At 38.6% G+C, this 24,582-nt stretch overlaps 1 protein-coding gene across 1 annotated transcript in view; it reads left to right on the top strand.

Annotated features, from left to right (window-relative positions):
• Positions 1–24,582, top strand: part of LOC126236597 (forkhead box protein K2) — a 107,667-nt gene that overhangs the window by 40,505 nt on the left and 42,580 nt on the right. Inside the window, exons 6-7 of the mRNA XM_049946021.1 lie at positions 10,598–10,788; positions 15,775–15,959. Coding sequence (XP_049801978.1) covers positions 10,598–10,788; positions 15,775–15,959 — 376 coding nt within the window. The remainder of the gene's footprint in view (positions 1–10,597; positions 10,789–15,774; positions 15,960–24,582) is intronic.

The following is a 24,582-nucleotide window of genomic DNA, read 5'->3' as shown; positions in this document are numbered from 1 at the left end:
AAAACTTAAATTGCGAAGAAAATGCTCCATATACAGCAACAAAACACAGTGCTCTTACAAGCATCTACAAACAGCAAAATGTATCAGAGGCCTTAGGAAGACTATGCAACGCTTCGTAACAACAAATTGCATCCGATGAGCGTGACGTCACAGCTTTTTACATTAGATTCGCTTTAACAATTAAGAGAGGGATCAAGCGCATGCGCAGTTGAGTAGTACCTTCTCCCGCTTCTGGCTACAGAAATGTGGCTGTTGGCTGTGTAACCAGCCACAGCAAGCAGCTAGATGCTACCGGGAAAAATTTTATTGGAGCGCCCAAGCTGCCAGATTCATGCATGCGCAGCAGGTCCAGATCTAGGAGGAGGAGGGGGGGGGGAGCCAAATTCATATTCTTGAGCGGAAAAAACATTGTTTTACAAAGCGACTAGCATCCAGAGCACCACAGTCTATCGATTATTCACATGACTTTGAAACGCATCCTTGTCAGTTTTTGAACATTTCTGAACACATTCTGGGTTGATTTCTGAATGAATCATAAGTTGATTTGTGAATGCGTGCATAGTGTACATGATGTCTCTAGGAATCCTCATCGCATGTAGAGACAAACTTTCCTACAGACAAAGGCAGTTATATGAGCTGACCAGAGTAAAGCCGAATGGATGAATGCCAACTGCTGTCTGATTGTGTGGTGGATTGGGATTTGCGAATGATGAGCATTGTTATAATTGCTAGTGAAGTAAATAGATTCGGACTACAGTAGTGGAAATCAACGAACAACAGGTAAGAAAGATTACGTATTACCTTCTCGGTGTATCGAAGAAAAAAATTTTGACGGAAAATTTTTAGCCAATTCGCTATTGTAGTAAGGGCCAGTTGTAAAGTCCCCAGCTAGCAGCCGCTTTAAGTTATATAGGCCTACTACGCCTACTAGGTGGAAAACGCGTTGTACGAACATGTAACAACTCCTAACCGGAGAATAATCGCGGGATAACTAAACCAGTGATTCTGGCAGCGTTAGTGAAGTTAGCCTGTGAATAAGTTTTGCATTGGCAGGAATAGTTACAGAATTAGTGATAACAAGACTGTTTGTTAGAACGAGGAAGGAGAAGAAATGGGGACATCAGACAAATTATGGATCAAAATGACGATTCCAAGTGTGTATAAAAATTTTGTACTACTTCTTTTCGATCTCATGCTTGAGAAACTGGAGCGTATGAATGAAGTGTGAAACTATTCCCTAATGTAAAGCTTTTTGCTTGTCGTAGGCCTAACAGGCATTTGATATTGGTACTTTGTGAATTATATTTTGTCGTTACAAAAAAGACCGTTTGTGCCAAAACAGTCTCGTTTATTTAGTGTGTGTTACAATTGTTGCAGTATTAGAAAGGCCTAGTTTGTTTTATTTAGCAGACAGTGACAAAATAGTCTTAATCAGATCGGGAAACCACACCAGTCTTATGCCCTATTTGTATTAATAGCTTTTTCAGTATTAGACAGCGAAATTTCGATTGTTCATTTAGTTTGCCGAACTTTGATGAGGTAATAGATTCTTTCGCAGAAAGGAAAGCACGCCATGTAAAGCTGTAGCAAGATTAGAGAGAAAAAAATTCTAGGAGCTAAGGATTGAAGAAATGTGTGTTGTCTTGCTTGTCTCATGTCTTTACTGGGTCTATGTATTCTTTATTTAATTTTATCTCTCACAGAGAAGCGAGTTGGTAGCTGATAGGGAATAGAGACTGCAAATTTTCTGAGGAGTTATTTTTTTTAATAAAATATAATGACAGGATGTGAAATCGGCTGACTGTAAGCAGGAGAGGCACCACAGGACATTTTACTTTCCACAAAATATACACATTTCAATTCCACAGAGCGAAATACAGTGACATGCGATAGAAGAATGCTGTGTGTGGAGCCGAGGCACTGCGCTTTGGTGCACTTATGAGCAAATAACATGTCTTACATTTCCTCGAACACGTATGTTTTAAGCATCAGACTCTTCAGAAAGCTGTGCTCTACAAAATGAACATATTTTTGAAAATTATTTTTTTTAAATTTTTGACGTCCTATCTCATACGCTCAAGGGAGTGGCGGGGTATTGCCCCGGTTCGGAAATATCATAGACCCGGGGCTGATGGTCAGAGTAGTCTGAGTTATAGTGGGGAAGTGGGTAGTCTCCACGTGACCCGTGTTTACATTTAGTGTTTTTGCTATTTCCTCTTCGTTTACCACTCTTACGTCAAATGAAAACAAAACAGATTTCTGTGGCTGGGAACTATCAAGTGAATTAAAATACATTCACATAATTATGGATGTCTAAAATGTGTTATTAGTTGCAGATTTTATTTTATTTCCATCTTCCTGACAGTCAAGCGTTAATTGCCTTGCAGAACAATGAAGTTATTTTTGTCAGTTTGCTAAAGAAATTTTCTTTTATTAATCTTTTCCACTGAGGCAGACAATACATTTGAAACGAAGTGTTTAATTCCACACATTGTTCGCTGCATTTCAAGTGCATGTTTTCAACTTCTAGCACATATGGCATTATGCCATAATAAACAACCAAACATGAGATAACACAGTATTGGTACTCCAAGAAAATTTACATCCCGAAAACCACATTGATGAGCTTAATATCAGGTCATGGCCTACTTCACTGGGAATCTTCACATACAAATGTGCACTTTAAATGTGCACATTTTAGTATGGGTCACGGAATTCCATTGCTCTTGGAGTATCCTCTGATGTCGTGTTTCTTTTATGACATAATGTAAAATCTTTTAATGTTTTACACATACGAACATATGGGCTCCCTACGGCATTGTAGCTGCGCAAGCGCGGTGACGCCTGTTATCTGGCGCTCTCTGGCAACTGCAGAAATGAACCTTTTTCTAACAGGTCGCAGGAAAATATTCCGAATGGTGGTTTGAAAAGCTTTACCATCAAAGTAAATTTCCTTTTATGTAAGTTGAACTATGAGCGAGAATGTACGATGAATTTCTTAAATCACAGAGCGTTTGACTCTCATTTAAAAATCAACTCTTTGATGAAGAGCCATTTAGATGAATTTCGAGCCCAGATCAGACATTTATGCCGTTATTAAAAATTTTACTAGTACATTTGTGTGATTATCGTAAATTGTAGTACGCGCATAAAATGGTTCAAATGGCTCTGAGCATGATGGGACTTAACTTCTGTGGTCATCAGTCCCCTAGAACTTAGAACTACTTAAACCTAACTAACCTAAGGGCATCACACACATCCATGCCCGAGGCAGGATTCGAACCTGCGACCGTAGCGGTCGCGCAGTTCCAGACTGTAGCGCCTAGAACCTCTCGGCCACTCCGGCTGGCCGCGCATAAAAAACCAATATTATATGTGAAAGCTTTTGTGTGTTTGCGCTACTTAACAGTGATGTTGCTATTGGCTGACTACATCACGTGTCCTAAGCTCTAAATACCCGCTGTCGTTGGCTGACGAGATCACATCACATGAGCTATGACTGGCTTACAAAAGCGCATTGCAATCTTGATTTCAGTGCTTCGGAAAGTAACATTCGGTGTTTGGTGGAATTCGAATTTATACTTTCGTAATACAAAAATATGCAATGTAGATGTTGCTGCACATCAAAGATCTTTCCGAAACGTGTTTTTTCCCCGTATTTAGTTTTCTAAAGTGCCGGGAAATTCTACGCCCGTGTATAAAACCATAATTATTCAAAGGACTGATAAGATATACAGTTCCGAGAGAAAATATACTGTCAGTTAAGAGGGGAAAAGTATGTTTTCACCTGGGAGAAAGTGTATTTTTAACCGGGAAATCCGGGAGAAATCTGGGAATTTTTTTTCCTTGTCCACGTACACACCCTGATACACCTTGTGCTTCTGTGTGACCTGGCATAGTACTCGAAGACACCTTGACATGAATGTTATGCAGACCACCTGCATCCCTTCATGCTCCCTGTCTTTTTCCCGGTTGTGATGACATCTTCCAACTGGAAGACTCACCATATTACAAGGCCAGAATTGTGCTACAGGGATTTGAGAAGTATGATAGTGAACTCATGTTGATGTCTTGAACACCAAGTTCACCTGACTTGAACTTTATGGAACACCTCTCAGATGCTGCTGGGTGCCATCTCCCTTTCTACAAACCAGCGTCAACAAAATTAAATCAGTACCCTGCAGTTATGAGGGCTATTTAGAAAGTAAGGAACGTTTCTGTCTGACGCCGCTAGGTGCATGCCGATCGCGTATGTGCGTGCTCGGCAGCTCAGTCGGCATCCATCCATGATAGTGGGAAGGTCTCTGTGTGTCTGGTTTTTTCGATATTCAAATTTGAAAGATGCGCTGCAATATAAAATCCCGCCAGGTGTGAGGTGCAGTCTGTGATACAGTTTTTGTTGGTAAAAAACCTAAAATCTATAGAAATTTATCGTGAACTGTGCGAAATGTACAGAATCAACGTAATGAGCAAATATTCCATCTGGAAATGGTGCTTTCGGTTTAAAAATGGCCGAACCAATGTTCATGATGAAGAGAAGAGTGGACGCCCGAGCATTGTGACTGATGATCTTGTCATTAAAGTTGATGAAATGATTTGTGAAAACTGTTGCTTCACTATAACGAAGCTTTTGCTTCCTTTTCCACAAGTTTCATGAACTTTTTTGTTTGAAATTGTCACTCAAAAGCTAGGCTGCCACAAATTTTGTGCATGATGCTTACAAAGCACCATAAAGAACAACAAATGGGGGCAATGTTGACATTTCTGGAGGGCTACCACAAACATGGTGATTCATACTGGATTGAATCGTAACAGGTGACGAGACTTGGGTGAAACACGTCAGTTGCGAGACAAAATTACAGTCCGTGGAGTGGGGGCACACAAAAACCATAAATTCTGCCTGGTACTGTCAAACTTTGCACAGTCTTAGAAGATCAGTTCAAAACAAATGCTGAGGAAAGCTGACATCCAAAATCTTGGTTTTGCACGACAATGCTCGACCTCACACAGCAAACCGCACTAAAGAACTCCTTAATTCATTCACATGGGAAATTTTCCTTCATCTGCCCTACAGCCTCGGATCTTGCACCAAGAGACTTCGACTTGTTTCCCAAGATGAAGAACTGACTTGCAACGCAGCGCTTTGTTGATGACACGGCACTCTAGGCGGGCGTGACTCACTGGCTGAAGTCTCAGGCAGCAGAATTTTACGACCAAGGTCTTTCAAAGCTTGTTCGCTGGTATGATAACTGCCTCAGTGTGTTTGGTACTATGTGGAAAAGTAGTGTGTCAGTCACTCCTTCTGATGTATATAATAAAATGTATTTATTGTACTTTTTTTTTAAGTGCCAAAATGTTCCCTACTTTCTGAATAGCCCTCGTAATAATCAACAATTGAAATCTTTTAAGGTCTGTGATACCTATACCTCTGTATATATAATTTTATTTTTTAAGATATTATTGTGGTCTTTTCTGTAAACAAAATGCATGTTTGAAATTTTAGTGGTGCTGCACCATCCTAACGCATACCAGTTGTGACTAATGTGCCATCTATTATGAAAAGTCTGTTGGCAGATTATTGTTTGGTGTATTATGTGACAAAAGAGGTGGAATGTCTTTACTGTAGTGTGCCTTGCAGTGGTAGATAATTTAAATCAAGAAAAAACTGTTTTGTGGACCACACCTCATGAATATAGATGTCTGCAAAAGTCTTATGTGCTCGGTGCTTCACAATTGTAAGTATTTGTTAAAATACATATTTTTGACATCATGAGCTGCATGTGAAATATTTAATTGCAAGACTGGTAATCGGTCATAGAGTGAATCGTCAGTGGCATCTGACAGACGTCTGACACAGAGGATAAATAAAAAATTAGAGGTGGATGTAAACTTTCCTGGCGATACTGCTGACAAAATATTCTCAGGCTTCCACCAGTGTGGCCATGTTGATATTCCACATTGTTTGACGTTGCTAGATTTCATCAGAAGAGCAATTGTATGCCATCAATTTTTACTACATAATAACATTTGTATACAAAACACTAGACACATAAGTTTGCTTGTGTATTATGTGTAGTGTCGGCAGACTTGCCAACACTACGCACACTAATTGAAAGAGGCGGCCAAGATGCACGCGCTAACTCACGAAGGATGGAGTGAGGTCTGAAACAGGATACGATATGAATGCTATAAAGAAAAGTACGTAGCTCCTTGAATACTTAACTTTTAATCCATCCTTGTATACATCGTTCTTGATGAGACATCTGGAGATTGTGGCGATACAAGTGAGACTCTTTAGATACATGCAATGTTACAAATGGCGCCTTGCTAGGTCGTAGCCATGGACTTAGCTGAAGGCTATTCTAACTGTCTCTCGGCAAATGAGAGAAAGGCTTCGTCAGTGTAGTCGCTAGCAACGTCGTCGTACAACTGGGGCGAGTGCTAGTACGTCTCTCGAGACCTGCCGTGTGGTGGCGCTCGATCTGCGATCCTGACAGTGGCGACATGCGGGTCCGACATGTACTAATGGACCGCGGCCGATTTAAAGCTACCACCTAGCAAGTGTGGTGTCTGGCGGTGACACCACATTATGTATGACATTTTTGTCATTTATAGATTATCCATGATGTCAAAATCAATTCTGATGTAGAAAAGATCAAAAACTTCTGGATATGTAAAATCTAATTATAATAAAGTCTTTGTGTGTTTACAGTGAGATACAACATCTGTCGTAACTCACAATACAAAGATTACGTGCATACATTTTACAGCCATCAGATGTTCAAACGGTGACTTTTTTTGGCCACATTGGGTGCTACTGTCATAGAATGCAAACATGAAACTGACTGATAGGTTAGTGTGTTTGTATTGCAGCATTTCTTGTTATTCCGGAGATTGTTTCAAGATATAGCTGTGATATGCACTCACATATGGATTAAATATCATGCTTGCACAATTAGTATATAAGAGTAGAATATACATATAAAAGATAAAGACTGATGAAAACTGTTATGAACAACATATTGTATAAGACAGACGTGATGAAAAATGTGTGTCTACCATATAATGAGGTTGTCAGCTCTGACCTGGATCTAATGATGATCCAACATATCAGGTCAGATTAGTCAATTTAACATGCAGGAAATGGGGCGAACTCTAAACTGAACCTGTTTGGTTAAAACACAGTTAATATTCTGGATATAGATCTGATTTCATAACTCGGTTTGTTCATGAAAGATGTTGTCCGGGTGTTATGTCACGTGGGTATGTATCTCAACTTGTTCTTGGGTGTTTAGTGATCTACTTTCTTCTGCCTTTTGAGGAATTGTGATGTTTTTACGGTGTCATTAAAAAATTGCTTGCAGTCTGTAAATGAACACTAGGTGTTGAGATATTGTATTAACTAACAGTAAAGTGTTCTGTAACCCTCATTTTGAAGTTTCTCTATGTTTGCCCAACATAAAATTTATCACAGTCACTACATGTTATTTTATATACTGTTGAGCTGTTGTATGCATGGATCTTATCTACTATCCTACAGTGTTCTCTGTCCAGAAGCCAATTTACAGCCTAATTTTTTAAAACAAAAGTGACTTATGTGACCACAGTATGGTAATGTTATAGATCTGTCTTTCTTCTTTCACTCTCTTCCTAGAGTATCCCTCTGCTGCGTTTTGGTGTATAACCTCATAACTGGTGTTGGGTCAAAGCCATAGCTCGATGCTACCGTTTTCAGTGTGTGTAATTCATTCTTAATATTCATCACACTTAAGGGATTTTGATTGTCCTGTGTGTAACTGAGCAGAAATAGGTCTCTTTATTGGACTGAGGATGGTAGGAACGGTTGTGAATTGTGCAGTCAGATGTAGTGGGTTTTTGGAATACATTGAACAAGTGGACATCCCATTCTCTTTTGACTTCAGGTCCAAAAAAAATTAACTCTTCTGTTGCCTTTATACTCTTATGAAATGTATTAAATTGTTGGCAAAATTTTTTAGCCTCATCAAAAGTGCCATCATGCAAGACAAGTGTATCATCTGCATAACGGTGGTAGTATATGACATTTTGTTCAGGTCATCAGAATGTTCAAAATATTTGTTTTCACCCCGATCCAAAAATATATTTACATTCATTCCTGATAGGCAGCTCCCCATTCTTTTTGTTCACATTATGTGGCCTCTGAAGGTAAAATAATTGTGACATGGAACTAACTCAATGAGATCTACTGAATTCTGATGAGTTCATTAACATGCACAAAATTTGAGATGGAGATGTATACCAGGGTTGCCTAGGAAGTAAGGCACCACATTTTTTTTTTTTTTTCTCAGCCGAAAACAATTCTACAAATGCGAAATGTTACCTATGTGTTATTTGAAGTCTCCTGAGTGAGCATGCCAAGTTTCCGTCACTTCCGACAGATAGCGTAGCTGCAGGACAGTTTCAAAATGGTGTCTGTGGGTGATACATGTTACAAGCAACCTGCCATCATTTAATTTCTCACTGCAGAGAAAGAAACTGTGGGCAATATTCACAAATGCTTGTGGAAAGTCTATGGGGCATGCTGTTGACGGAAGTACAGTTAATCGCTGGGCACGGAGGGCGAGGTTGTCAGAAGGCGATTTGGCAGAGCTCCACGATTTGCTGGGGAGACCATCCACGGCTGCCATACCTGACATGTTGCGTCAAGCTGATGTTGTCATTCACGATGCCAGGTGCTTTACGACTTTGCAATTGGCACTGCACCTGTCAATCAACATAGGAAGTTCACATAGTGAAGCACTGGCTCTGCCACCAGGACAAGGATTAGTACTGACATGGCATATATGTCCTTGTTTGATGCTAGAGGAAGGCCATAGAACAGCATGGAGGTTATGTGGAAAAATAGGGTGTGTAGATAAAACACCATTCTTTCTTGTGTGTAATTCTCATTACGTTGAATAAAGAATTGAAGAAAAAAAAAAAAGTGGTGCATTACTTTTTGGGCAACCCTCGTAATATGTAAGTATACTTGTGTTTCTGCTGCTATATATACAAATACAAGGGGCATTCAATAAGTAGTGCAGCATGTTTTTTCCTTGGTCAGTTTTGGTTGAAAAGATGCGGAATTGTTGCAGGATATAATGGAATATTCCCCATGAAATATTTCTGCTTCCGCACGTATAGTTTCCTCAAGTTCTGATAGGCTGCAGCACTATACGTAGCATTCAAAAAGGTGTCTATAATTGAGGGTCATTCCAAGCAGAGAGCCGTCGTTGAGTTTCTTTTGGCGGAAAACCAGAACATCGCAGACATGCATAGGTGCTTGCAGAATGTCTTCGGAGACCTGGCAGTGAACAAAAGCATGGTGAGTCATCGGGGGAGGCTGCTGCAATCATCGCAACTAGGCCGCACAAATCTGTCTTGATCTCCTGCGTGCTGGATGTCCACATAAACCTGTGACTCCTGCAGTGTTGGAACGCGCAGTCACCCTTATTCGAGGCGCTTGATCGATAGTGCTGACACACTTGTCCAGAAATTGGGGTACTCAAACGTGTGTGCCCACTGAATTCCTTACCCATCTCACAGAAGAACATAAAGACCAACGAAGGACAAACTGTGGAGAATTTCTTGCATGTTACAAGGCTGATCATGACAATTTTTTGGCGAAAATTGTCACAGGTGATGAAACATGGATTCATCACTTTGAATTGGACACAAAATGGCAATCCATGGAGTGAGGCCACACCACCAATCCTCTGAAGAAAAAGTTTGAAGATGCACCTTCAGTCAGTAAATTCATGGTGACGTTCTTCTGGGACTCTAGAGGGGTTATTGTGATTGGTGTCCTCCCTCTTGATGGAATGATCAACTCTGAAGCGTTTTGTGCTACCCTCAGGAAATTGAAGAAACCACTGTCAGTCTGACAATAAAATATCTACGTGCAGCTTATGGTGTTAAAAAGGTGCCTTTTTAATAGGGACATCTGCCTATTTAGAAAGGAATTTTTCAATTGAACCATCCATGCAAGTGTTACTGATTGGCTTGCTACTATTTTAATCGACCAATAAAAAAAACACATTTTGTGAAGTAACTTCACAGAAACCACATTCCTTACCTCGAAATGTTGAGCAGGATGTTCCTAGTCCCCATTTAGTTTTGCATCTTTCTATGGAATCACACTGTATAGAATTGTTAACAATGGAAAATCCAGGATGGAATGGTAACAAGTGTGGTTTCAGTTGCCTGAGACTGCTGTTGTGTGTGAGAGTTGCGGTGTGTGTGTGTGTGTGTGTGTGTGTGTGTGTGTGTGCGTGTGCGTGTGCGCGCGCGCGCATGCGTGCGCGCCTGTCTATTGTTGACGAAAGCCTTAACGGCCAAAGCTATAATTGTGAGAGTCTATTTTTGTTGCCTATCTGCGACTCAGTATCTCCGGTATATGGTGATTAGCAACATTGTATAGAATTGTTAGCATTTAACATTCTTATCCAATGTGTGTTAGACAAGATTTAATATTCTTCTGGGTAGATGAGGTAGTCTTGTTATACTGTAAGAGATTTCAGTTACACTTCCTGTGGTGATAGGATAAGAATGTACATACAGTTATTTTGCTTGTTAACAGAACTCCATCAGACACAATCTCTCACTCAACCGATATTTTATTAAAGTTCCACGTTCGCAAGAAGAACCGGGGAAAGGTTCTTTCTGGCGCATTGATCCACAGTCTGAAGCAAAACTGATTGAACAAGCATTTCGCAGAAGGAAACAGAGGGGAGTATCTTGCTTTCGAGCACCCTTCGGTCTGTCTTCAAGGTATGTAGCAGACAATGTTCTTACTTTGCTTTATCTATTTCTGATCTGATGTGTCTGAATTATCAGTATAATTGGTAGAAAGGGATTCTCCACGAAGTTGGTGTGAAAGATTAGTGAGGGTCGTAACTTCCTTGATATTTTACAAGCTATGATACTAAACCTTGTAGAACCTTGAAATTTTTTAGTAGCAGGTGTTGAATAATGAGTCATGCATGCACAAGTAATTTTATGATGTCAAATACCCGTCTAAAGAAAATGTGCATTGTACAATTATTAAAATTCTTTAGGCTGTTGTGCTGCAACCAGATGTATTTTCTTGATACACCTGAAGTTTTGTCACTAACTGCAGAAGACATCACCAGGGGCTAGGGGTGGGAGGGTCATGATTTATTTACTGCATACAGAAATAAGCTATTGCTGAAGCGAAATTTTGTAGTGAAGTCCATCCACACAAAAGTGTAATATCAAACACTTTTGACAAGCTAGCACAATTGGCCATTGTCAGTTGTTGCTGTATGTCACTGCTACCATCCCACGGTGGAAGACTGGTGCACATATTCTTCAGTTCTGGAATCCAGATACCATTAAGCTTAGGACCTTCCTCTTTCTGATAGTTAATTCTGCACCATCTGTATACATCGTATTAAGTATGCATTCATGGATCCCAGCTACAGGTATCATCAGATTGGATGTTGTGGTTTCCTGACTGTAAAGTGTGATTTGCTACAGCTAGTCCTCATATTTTTCTTTTCTGACACTTTCCTTCAAGCTCTCCTATTCAGTTTCCCACTTTTATCCATGTACAGAAAAATGCACCTGACACAGAAGTACGACACTGTAATAGTGTGTTCATTGTGATGTGATGTAGGCAGAAGAGTACATGTTCTTCTAAAAACATTTTTATGAATACAATTAAGTTGGCATTGTAACTGTGACTGACTTGATAAAGTTTGAGCAATGTAAATATATTAAATTGTCTCACTCTTCAGTTTACTGACGCTTCTGAAATAACTTCAGTTATATTCTCCATTTGTGTGCACTTGGTATCAGTAGCTGCTGTAGCAATAATTTATTAATATTAGCATTGATTATGCAACTATTTAATTTTTTCCATAGGAAATATTTTTTTGCTTAGCATCTCCGATGGTAGGATGTTCCAATCCGTGTCTTGCGTGCATTGTGTATGTGATGCCTGCATACATGTTTCACTAGTAACCTCCTCTTTGTCATTGGTGCTGTGCATAAAAAGTAAAAGGAAGCGGGACTGCATCAGATGTGAACAATGAAACAAAACAAGGCTGACAATGGTGTCAGTGGTCACACATTACATTTTGACTCCCAATAACACAGACAACGGGAGTGAGGGGAAAGACTTACTTCCCCACTCACAGTCTCACCTGTCGCATGCATCCTTCTCAGCTGGGTCCTCAACGCCTGCTCACAGCTACACAGTATCCTGCCATAAGATTCTGCTTTTTCTACTGCTTGCCAAGTCTTCAAAATTCATGACCTTTGCTTGTGAATTTGTGTACTACGGTTGTCATATCAACTACCAAGGTACATGGGGCATTTCTTATATGGTGATTCAAATCGCTATGCATAGCAGCATCAGCAGAAGCAGCAACAACATGGGATTGTGAAATTTTTGTGGGCTGAGTGAGAAAAGTCTAAAAGCCTGAGTTGCTTGGACAAGAATGTGGTATCTTAGTGGGTATTTGTCTTCAGATATAAAAAGGACATAACAACTGTCACTGAGATGTAACTGTAACAATGGTCAGTCTATGAATACCCAGATCTTTTTATCTTTCATAAAAAAAAACATTTGTGGCTGTGTAGGTCAGATCTTAGAAAACACGCAACAAAGAGGTTGTGCACTAGTCAACACTGACGGACAGTAGCAGTAGTGCACAACAGTTGAAACCTGTCATCTGTTCTTGAATTTTAAAAACGTGCACTCCTGTGCAGATAACCCCCAGAAGATATCATCTGCAGGTGAGGATGAAACGTATATGAAGAAAATATAATGTTTGTGGTTGTGAGAGCTTACATTTTATGGAAATCTACATGATGCAGCATATTTGGCTACATAAAAACTGTTTATACAAGTGAATCACTGATTTGTATTCAACTAAGGCAATATTGATGTGTGAAGTGTGTTTTCACCAAAGATGAGAGTAGTTGTTGTGTACACATTAAAATACAGCCAGCTATTTGATCAAGAATCCTTAATTCACAGTTCACAAATGGGAAGGGAAGTAGAAATAATTCGTAGCTAAACCCGTAGTATTTGCTTCTATTTGGTGATAGATAAATATGTACATGATTAGTGGTGTAAATAATAGGAATTATTAGTTTGTTTGTCCATATGTCTAATATATTGATAAAAATAAAGGAGATATTTGCCATTACTTTGGTACATTGTGTGTAGAGCTGAGACTTCAGTAGATGATCTCACACAGTCTTAGAATGTATACACAGAAGTGTATTCCTTGGTGGCTTGAAACAGCAAGAGTTAAGAAATCAATAATGGCATTGTGCAAAAACCCACATCAGCAGTGTAGGGACACTAACATTGGTAAAGGATATAAATTTGTTGACATGAGTGCCCACAAACCAGCTTTTTGGGTTGGTCAATAAAAATAAATAAATAAATAAACATTGATACTTCCTCACAGAAATTGGGAGAGTTTATCATTTGGAGATGATTATGATATTGTCTGACACATTGTAATTTGATCCCTTCTAGTGTTATACCTGTGAAGCTGGTTGTTCTGTGAAGATTAGTACATTGCCAATTTCTCAAGTAAAATGTCAGCCAGGTGTGACTGAAGGCTATGCTATTTGTGGACAATCTTCGTTGCTCCCTTGGTTTAGAACACACAGTCACTGAGATACTATAGCACACATACTGCTGGTCACAACACAGAAGTTGGTACAGACTATTGGACGTTATTGGACACATGACACTGTTGCTCATATATTTTTAAGAAGAGAATGATCCATCTTTGGACACTTTACATATTATGAAATGAAATTGTAACACTGAGATCAATCTGAATGTGAAGATTATATGCTGTTCAATAGTTGAACCTAATACGTATGAGGCATATATGACCCTGCCTTTCAGACAACTGTGTTAATCAACCATGGAGCTCAAATAATATTTCTCCAATTACAAATACTGTAGCATTAACTTTTCAAGTGACAGTGGTGTTGAGAAAACATAGTATAATTTAAATCTGTCTGGTGCTAAAGTCTAGCTGAACACAACAAAATATGATCATCCCAAAATAGGTCTTTGAACTTGATAATGAAGAGATGATGTTAAGAAAAAGTTTAAAAAGTTCCCTAATAAAAAAGTATTATATAAAAACTTTTTTTGGGCAGGGCAGCTTAGTTTTGACAGGATTACTTATACATCCAGTTGTCACTTTTTGATTGATTTGTCAGTGTAAAGTGAACCATCATATTCACGAATGTATTGAACAAGTATGTTTATTTAACAGTTGTCATAGTGTTCATCAGACATTAAAAAGTTATTGTGGTTTCCTCTTGTACCTGAATTCATATGTGAAATGAAGTAAAACCACCATGTGTGTGGGAACGACATACAGTGTTATGTTTTATAATATTGTTCTTGTACTTACTATTTTTGCTGTTTCATATAAGAACTTAGATATATGTGGAGTACAACATATGTTGTTAATATCTAAGGAACACTCTGCACAGCCTTCAGATCAACATGCTTTATCATATATTTGTGAGAGTAATGCTTCTCTTGAAAATGATGTAGATGATATTGATCAGTTGTTACATGTAAATAATACTTTTCTCTTCAGGGAAAAATGATTCGTTTTAAGAAATTCCCCATAACTGTGGACCCACACACAAAGAAAAATGAAAACCAATCATGGAAATTACTGGATGGAGCAGTATGTAAATGCAGAGACTCAAACTTACACTGCCATGGCCAAAATGTAAGAAACAGCCACAGTAATTCTAATTTCAAAAGTGCTGTAGAGTTGATGATATGACAGCAAAACTCACACACACCAGTTAAATTTATGAATGATTTAACCACAAAACCTATGAACTGTATCTACATACTTAACAATGAAATAACAAATACAGAGTTACTGTGGCAACTTTCTGTGAAAGAAAAATCTTTAACAGCTGTGCAAGGGAGCATTGAAACAGTGGTGGTGGTATTATGGGGATGTTTTCAGCAAATAATTTATACAAGTACTACTTCCTCAGTCTGCAGCTGTTAAAGGTACCATACCAATAAGTACATTTACATGTACATCTACATGGATACTCTACAAGCCACTGTACGGTGCATGGCAGAGGGTACCACATACCATCTAATCGTCTTCTTTGCTTTTCCTCTCATAAATAGAGTAAGAGAGAAATGATCGCCTTTATGTCTCCATAAGAGCCCTAATTTGTCTTATCTTCACCTTCCTTACAGAAAATGTACTTTGGTGGCAGTAGAATTATTCTGCAGTTGGCCTCAAACGTCAGTTCTCTAAACTTGTTAATAGTGCCTCGTGAAAAGAGGTGGAATATAAATAAAGAAAAGAGTGAAAGTAACAAATCAGGTTATACATGAGGCATTTAGTGGCCAATAGCCATGTGAATAGTACCAAGAATGTTGCTGTGTGTGTGTGTGTGCGTGTGTGTGTGTGTGTGTGTGTGTGTGTGTGTGTGTTTTCTGTTAGTTCTGAGGAAGGTCTTGTCTGAAAGTGTAGCAAAATTCACTGTCTTGTTTCTGTACCTGTCAATAACAGAACAACTCCTTACTATTATTCTCTTCATTATGAATTGATTCATAGCATTTTGTGATTTAGAAGTAGTGCTATATGATGATAGATGGATCTTCAAAAGCCTGATATGTAATTATTGTATTAAGTCTAGCACACATGGATGCAATCTACATAGACTTAGCAATAATTTTTAAATCAAAGTTTATCCTAAATTTTACAGGAGTGCCCCTGCTTCTCCAAGTCATGTTGGTGTAAGTGGATTGATGACACCAGAGTCCCTTTCTCGAGAAGGCTCACCAGCACCAGAACAGTATCCTGAATGCTCTGTCCCATCACCGGCAGTCCATAGCTCACACCTAGAGGTCAAGACCAGCCAGTCAGCTCCTGGTTCTCCTGGAAACTCTGGTACGCATTTATTCTGTAGATAATGGCATGAACTAAGTAATAAACAGTTTGTTGAGGATCTTAGTCAAACATTAGTTCTCCCAGAACATTTGACCTCAATTTATAAAGAATTTTGTGGGCCTCCTAGATTCTTAGTGTATAAGCATAAGTAAACTAAATTCTCGATAACTGTGTTTTAATAGTTGCTGCAGGTGTCACTGCTCATTATTACCAAAATTAAGATTAGGTTTTCATACATTGTGAAAGTTTTTGTTCAGTGTCAGATTACTATTTAACTAAGTGCTGCTCATTGACAGTTTGGAATGATGTTTCTTTAAAGTAGAAGTAGAAGAAGAAGAAGTCACAATATTACGTTGTAAAATACTATTTGCAGCTATCTTCCACAATGGCATATTTCAATAGACAGAAAATTTTGTAATCATAACTTTGTCAGTTTAAATTTAATAATATTTATGCAACTACAGTGGATGGAACTGTTATTTGAAAGTGAAAATTCTCTTGTTAAAGTTCATTTTCAAAGCAGTTCATTTTGAGAAATTCATCAGATGCAACAACCCATGTTGTGTTTGTCCTACTCTCTTTACTTTCTCCTTCTTGTTCCTTCATACAGCTACCTTATGCTGTAAAAAAAAAAAAAAAAAAAAAAAAAAAACTTCTTGCGGTGAAGTGTATGCTGCCTTTTGACAGACAATATATAATTTATCGTCAGAGTACTTCATGCCCTCGTATTGTTCAAAACGACAGCAGAATGTTGTTTCTGGTCTCTTGACTACCTTATTATGGAGAATATGCTGATATTGTGCCTCTAGTCACATTTTCAACATTCCATGCTGTTAGAATTGAGTTGTTTTTCATTGTCTTTCAGACTATTTTTGCTTTATCTGGTAACACCAACTGTTAGTTTGTCAAAAGGAGAAGATGACTGAGCAGAATTTAGACATCATCTTTATTAGATTATAACCTCATATTAATGAATATTTTCATAGGTGCTAGTGAAATTCCATACAAACAGTGTTACTTAAATTCATTTTTAATGAACCTTGTTGAAAGTAGTAACGTGCTTCTGAGGAACAAACACGAAAGATTCTATAAAATAACACCTGGTTTAGACACAAATCCAATCTGCATCCGTAACTTAATTGTCAATGCAGCTGACAGCCACGTTGAGGTCCCGAGTTTTATTAGTGGAAAACCCCCAGGTTTCTTGCTGGGAGGACCAAAACAGGGCGCACTCAGCCTTGTGATGGCAATTGAAGAGCTACTTGATCAAATAGCAAAGACTCCAGGTCACAATGACTGACAGTGGCTGGGATGGTGGTGTGCTGACCGCACACTACTCCATACTGCATCCAGTGATGCCATTGGCGGAAGATGACACGGTTGTTTTGTTGGTCGGTACTGATGGGCCAGCCATGTTGTGTGGATGTAATTAGACACAAATCCTAACATGGAGTTTGTGAGTTTTCCGTCATCATCATCTTTTTTGTGATAATTTTTCATCCTCCTTCAAGCCACCAAAATAGAATAGAATTCAGTGATAAATTGATATTATCAAGTTGAACCTGATCTGCGACTTTAGGTGTGACCTGACATATTAAACTTACATTCTGAGCACTGGAACAACCATACTTTTTGTATAGTCCTGTCGAATTGTGTGCTGTTAATAATTTAATGTGGCCTGTGATAGAAGAAAACTTAAAATTTAATAGAAGTTGACAGTAAGACTATGAACTTACTGATATTGCTAAGAAATGTGATTGGCACCATCTTCTTTGTTTGGAGTACTGAAAGATAAAGCAACTCTCCTGAATGGGTAGGTGCAAGGTTCTGGTTTGAAGAGGAAAACCATCTGTACATCAACTTTGGAATTCTTGGAAACAATCCTTAAAAATGCTTTGAAGGAATGAGAGTAGGCAACATTCCAATAACCTGAGATGCACTGCCGTAGATGTCCTGAAGAGTGGTTTTGAAGATTTTTTTTTGCACTGAGTTGCTGTCTATGTTATAAAAAATTCATAATGTCTTCTACTACGGTTAAGTGTAGAGCCTGAGACTTTGGGATTGGAAAGTGTTGACTGTTTGAATAAAAACTAATAATAGTAAAAGTAGTTTGCCACAGTTGATTCCAAGTTATGAACCAAGGAACATTTTTAACACTGATGGAACTGATCTAAATTATAATTTATGGAGGGAAAATTGTCACAGTGGTCAAAAAATGAGTACAAGCTTTGGCATTGCCCTTTATCAGCAATGATGATGACGATGAAAAATTTCTGCCATTAATAATTTTGAAATGTAAAACTCCCTGTTGTTTTAGAGTGTAGAGGCATTGCCATGCACATGTGACTTAAGTAGTAAGGCATGCATGATGGCAGAAATCTTCAAAACTTTTCTGAGCAACATAGACGCAAATATGGGTGAAGCAAGAAAAAAGAGTGGTGTAGTTGTTAGTAGATGTCCTGCACATCCTGTGGTAAAACCAGTTCTTCAAAAAATACTAATGTTTTCTTTGGATCTCAGTTGTACACTTCAGGACCTTTATTGTGGTGTTGACATCCTGGACCTTCCACATCCCAGATACCTCTAACTGAAGTATGTGATACTACAGTGAATGAACAAACTAAAGTAGTAGGTGGTAGTGGAGACAGTGATGACTATGACGATGACTATTAGTAGCAGCAGCAGCAATCATCACCATAAACCCCACCAAGTTTTGCTGCAGCTGTGCAGGGACACACTGTTGGAAACTAGTTCTCTGCTTTCAGTGCAGATAGCCGATTTCTTGCTGGCATCAACACTATACTAGGGAGAAAAAACAAAAACTCCCTTGATGTTTTAAATAATGGATGAGTGTTCTTACAGTTTAGTGTTAATTTGTATTGTTATGGGGTGAATCTGCGAAGACACTTCTGGCAGCAGTTATTGCGGGATGGTGGTCCCATAAGTGTCAGATGGTCCAGTTGTCATTTACATTGTTAAATGCCAAGTGATAACTCAGGATTGTGAGTATGGTGACCAGTACGGAGCACAAGTTCCCTGGTAGCTGTGGAATCAGAACTTCGGTGATATAATACACTTAATTCAGCAAGAACTCGTACGGTAGCAGCTTTTGGCATCTGGATGATGTGCTTCAACCCCAGGTTAGCAGAGCCCATGTTAGCGCAACATGCACTATCACCAACATGCAGCTAGGCAGCCACAACGGATTCACTACATAAGCGGTCTTGTGAACACATTGCTACATCAGACATTCTGCTGCCAACAGGGCAAAGAAGCACTGGACAACCAATAACCCGGAGTAGGTGTGGGATGCACCTAGGTGCAAGCTGTGAATCCAGGACCCCTTGGAGATGTTCACAAGCCTGTTGTTGATGGTTGAGGGGAAAGCCCAGTGGGATGGTGCCTCTTCAGATGTAGGGCCTAGGAGCAGCCCATAAACCAACAGCTGGCAGATGCAGTGGTTAGTTGAAGATGAGAGGCGACCTACATTGCGTCATCAGCTGCCGTGTAGTAATCGTCAGTATAGGCAGCAGACAATGACAGAAACTGCTAGGCCTGAGTGACTAGTATTTATACTTCCTTTTTGTGGTTTTGTTATGACAAGGTGCCACTTTTGGATACGTAGAGGGGCCGAGTCAGCACAGCATGTGGTAACTCCACTCGGTACTGCTACAGACAGGTGTCTTGCATCATGCCACCTTGGCAGTATCCCGTCATCTTGAAGGCTACTATTGTTATTCTAAAAAGTCACCATCCAATCTCCCTCGTACCTATAATATCCTAGGTAATAGACATCATACTAAATTACAGCTTTGCCAGTATTTTGAAGATCACAGTCTGATTTCCACTTTGCTCTTCGGTTTTAGGGCAGGTTTATCTGCAGCAAACAGCAGTAGAAAGTCTTGTTGCAAATATTCTTGATGGTTTTGAGATCAATTTCTTCACTTGTCACTTACTACAGCTGAACAAAGCATTAGACATTGTGTCACATGATATACTCATAAATAAGCCAGAGTTATGGTATCAAGAATAAAGTACTGCCACTGATTAGATCATATTTGACTAACAGGACACGGGTGGTTATGGTAAATAACAGTCAATCAAATGCACTCTCAGTTATTAGAGGTATTAGGCTTGGTGCTTGGACCCTTCCTTTTCCTGGTGTACATGAATGACTTGTACACTCTCATGCTTCACAAGTCCACAGTATATGCTGATAACACTACCCTGATTACTGTGGACAACAACTTAGATGATGTGGAGGAAAAAAAGGCAATGCTTGAAAAGTCTACCATATGGTCCCCCGGTAACAAGCATATCTTAAACAATAGCAAGACTGAAACTGTGTATTTGTTCCTGCACTAGCTAAATGAAAGAGTAAATGAATCTGACTCTATTAGACTCCTTGGAATCTGCTTGGTTCCCAAGCTGACTTGGAACAGCCACACCAAAGTGAACAGTTACACGCCAAACTATCTAGAGCAGTCTTTTTGTTAAGCAAATTAAAAAAAAAAAAAAACTAGTTAGCAAACCACAACTACTGCCATCTTACTATGCCTTCTTTCAGTCTCATCAGCAGTATGCAATAAAAATATGGGGCAACTCTCATGGTGCTCATATAATGTTCAGTGGACCACATCAGTTTGACAGTTACTAATCAAATTCTGACAATAAGATAGTAAACTATTAAATGTGATGTAGAATCTGAATTATAAAATTGTCTATCACAACAAATGTTGGCTAATGACATACAAATAAATAAGTAATTATATGAGCTGAATTTCCTTAGCACTATGCTGGTCCATCTGGCCACAGGTTATAACGTCTGCTAACAAAGGTGTTGTCACAACAGATTATTAAGATTCTTGAAGGGCAAATTATATTTATGTTAGGTTGTATTTTAATTTGTGGTTAAAAAATGCATTCTCTACCTGTGTCGGGTTCTGAGTCACTTCTTTAGTGTGTTTGAGCTAAACCTCCATTTAATGAAAAAAAAAAAATCCCTGGTCTCTAGATATTCTTTAAAAATTATCATTACTGTACATTTGTGTTCCTCAAAACTGACAAGAGAAACATAGTGTAGTTATCTTTGTTAGTTGACTTATTAATTGGGACTGGTAAAAATGCTAATTTGTTTACTCATTGTGTGCTCACTTTTAGTATTTACGTTTGGCACTGCATTTCTCTTCTATCGTGGAAATTATCCCCAATATCTGAACAGTTTGGATTCCCGAAATAGTAATTATTTTCCTGCTTGACTATTTGTGGAGCACAAATTGGTATTAAAAATTTTCCATTAATTTGTTTATTTTAATGCCGTTTTATATTGAGATGTGGAATGAAGTAATCTGTTAAGAAATCCAGTATCTAATTTTAAGGGAAAGGCTTTGCTATCAATAGATAAGCTAGTTATTTGAGTTTGTGTCACTTATTAGAAGATAAACCATTCACAGAAAGTCCAGAACTGAAGGTAATTGGAGAAGGTTGAGCTTTGTGCAGTTTTGTGTACTTACATTCATTCACCATCCACTCTAAAGTCAGCCACCTGTAATATGGCATGTTGTGGAGAATCATTTCTCTTCCTGCCTATCATTCCAGTTGTGGATAGTGAAGGATGAGAATGACTGTCATAATACTCCTTGTAACCTCTAGTTTATGTAATTTTACCATTATGATTCTTACAAAGGAAACAAACTCGAAGGCAGTACAGGGTGTATCAAAAAGAACCATCCAGTTTGTCACTTCTGTATTTCTGAAACTAATAAACACATACAGTGATTTTTTTTAATGACTGAGAAACTAAAAAAAATTTTTATTTTTTTTTTTCCATTCAATTTCATAGGTGATGTACAATATGCCCCCATTGAGATGCACGGCATATGTCAATGCAGTATTCAAACTGTTCTCACACTGCAGCGAACATGTCTTGAGTTAATAGCTTTTACAGCTGCTGTTATATGATGTCCCAGTTCATTCATTGTTGTTGGTAATGGAGGCACAAAAACAGAGTGTTTTATAAACCCCCACAAGAAATAATCACATACAGTCAGGTCCAGTGTGACCAATCCATTGTTCAGTAATCCTTTGATTTAAGAAGTCCTGCACTTCCAGATGCCAGTGTGGCAGTGCAACACATGCTAGGTGGACATCTGGGGCATGTCGAGCTGCATGGTGAGTGGATTTCTGCGGACTCCTTGTGAAGCTATGGCGGATGCATTTGACATCTGTGTCAGAGACTCTGGGACAACCTGGTGATTTGTCTTTACACAAACAACCTATTTTTCGGATTTGTTCATGCCATCATCTAATGCTCTGTGCTGCAGGAGGATCCACACCATACCTAGTATGAAAGTCATGCTGAAGAGATATTACTGACCCGCACTGCGCAAAACGTAGAACACAGAATGCTTTCTGTTGTCCCAACACCATTTTTACTAGAACTGAAGTGGGTGCACACTGCTGCTACCTAGTGGGAACCACGTAAAACGCGAGAGTTTGCTCTTTCCAACAGTATGTTGTGCATGCACATATCTCAAATAACATAATAGTTATGATTTTGATTAAATCAGATGATTCCTTTTGATACACCCTGTATTATGGAATTTGGGAGAGGGTGACACGAAATAGATAGATGAGGTGGCGGTTTCAATACTATGGTAGAATTTGATGGACCATTGAAAGACCTAAATCAAAACAAGTAGACATTTCAAAATTATTGAAATCCTTGGGAGAATCAACCTTGATGAGACTGTTCCACGTGGTATACAAGATATATGAGACAGGCATAATGCCCGCAGATTTCAAGAATAATGTAATAATCAGAGTTTAAAGAATGCAGGTGCCTGAAAGGTGTGAATATTACTGACCCATGAGTTTCATAATTAATAGTTGCAAAATAATGACACTGTTTATAGTAGAATGGAAAAACTGAAGCCAATGTTAGAGAAGATAAGTTCAGGTTCTGGAGAAATGCAGGAACACATGAGGCAATACTTGACCCTATGACTTATCCTAGGTGATTGATAGAAGTAAGGTAAATCTATGTTCACAGCATTAGTAAATTTAGAAAAAAGTTATTGCCAGTGTTAACTGGAAAATACTATTTGACATTATCAGGGTAGCAGGGTTTAAATACAGAGAGTTGTGAGTGAGCTACAGCTTTTACAAATACCAGGCTGCAGTTGTGAGTGGATGGAAGGAAGCGAGTAGTTGAGAAGTGAGATGGGGCAGTAGCCAATCCCACATGTAATTTTATTTGTATATTGAGCCATCATTGAAATATACAAAGTGAAGTTTGAACAGGGGAATTAAAGTTAAGGGAAAAGAGACAAAAACCTTTAAGTTTGTCAAAACATTATAATTCTGTCAAACTGTGAAGAACTGCTAAGATCCATGAAATGTATTCACAGTTGCGAATATGGTATAATGGAATGACGCCAGTGAAAATTTGTGCCTGACCGTGACTCAAACACGGATTTCCCACTTATCCCTAGTGGTCACCTTACCATTAGGCTATCCAACCATGCATCGTGGCCAGACTCAAACTTCCATATGTCGTCATGCCTGCTTGTATAAAGGTGCGCTGTACTTCTGAACAACAAAGGTGCCACAGTATTGTACTTCTACAATCAGTTGAAGAGAGTGGATAGTATCTTGAAAAGAGGTTATTAGATGAATAGCAATGAGTATAAAACAAGAGTAATGGACTGTAGCAAATTAAATCGGGCACTGCTGAGGGAATTAGAATAGGAAATGAGATACCAAATGCGGTTGGTAAGTTCTGGTTTTTGGGACTGATGATGATTGAAGTAGAGAGAGTGTAAAACACAGATTATCAGTAGCAAGAAAAAAGGGAAATTTGTCAACATCCAATATAAATTTAATTCTTAGGAAGTCTTTTTCGTAAGGTATTTGTCTGGACTTTAGCCTTGTAGATGTGAAATGTGGACAGTTGGCAGTTCAGACAAGTAGAGAATAGAAGCCTTTGAAATATGTTACTGTAGTAGATGCTGAAGAATTGATGTGTAGATCAAATAACTAATGAAGGTACAGGAAGATACTGAATTGATTTGAAGAAAGAAGAAATTTATTGCATAAGTAGACTAAAAGAAGCGATCAGATGATAACTCACATCCTCGGGCACCAGGGAATGAGAAGTTTCATAATGGAGGAAAGGGTGGTGGTAAAAATTGTAGAGGGAAAACAACCGTTGTCTTCTATAAGCAGGTTCTAGTGGATGTAGGTTGCAGTAATTAATGCAGAAATTAAGAGCCATGCACAGGATAAATTAATGTTGCATCAAATAACTCTTAGAACTGAAAACCACTGCAATGACAACTGTTACAAACATCTTGGAATGTACAGACTGGGAATTTTTAAAAAGTAAGCTTTTACATGATTCAGTTGGTTTGTACCCAGAATTATGATATTAAATAGATCTGTGTTTTGTGCTATGCTTTTAGAAATGTTCTGCAAATTCACATTCAAAAAAATCATATAAAATCTTCAACAACATTCTTTCAAAATATGGTGGATAATATTTTTCAATTTATTAATCATCACATTTGAAATGTTTGAAATTCATTTTGGTAATTTTAATCAAGGCTGTCAAGGTCGGTCACAG

This window comes from Schistocerca nitens, chromosome 2 (genome assembly GCF_023898315.1).
Source record: "Schistocerca nitens isolate TAMUIC-IGC-003100 chromosome 2, iqSchNite1.1, whole genome shotgun sequence".
Lineage (NCBI taxonomy): Eukaryota > Metazoa > Arthropoda > Insecta > Orthoptera > Acrididae > Schistocerca > Schistocerca nitens.
This window is presented reverse-complemented; position numbering and strand designations above follow the sequence as displayed.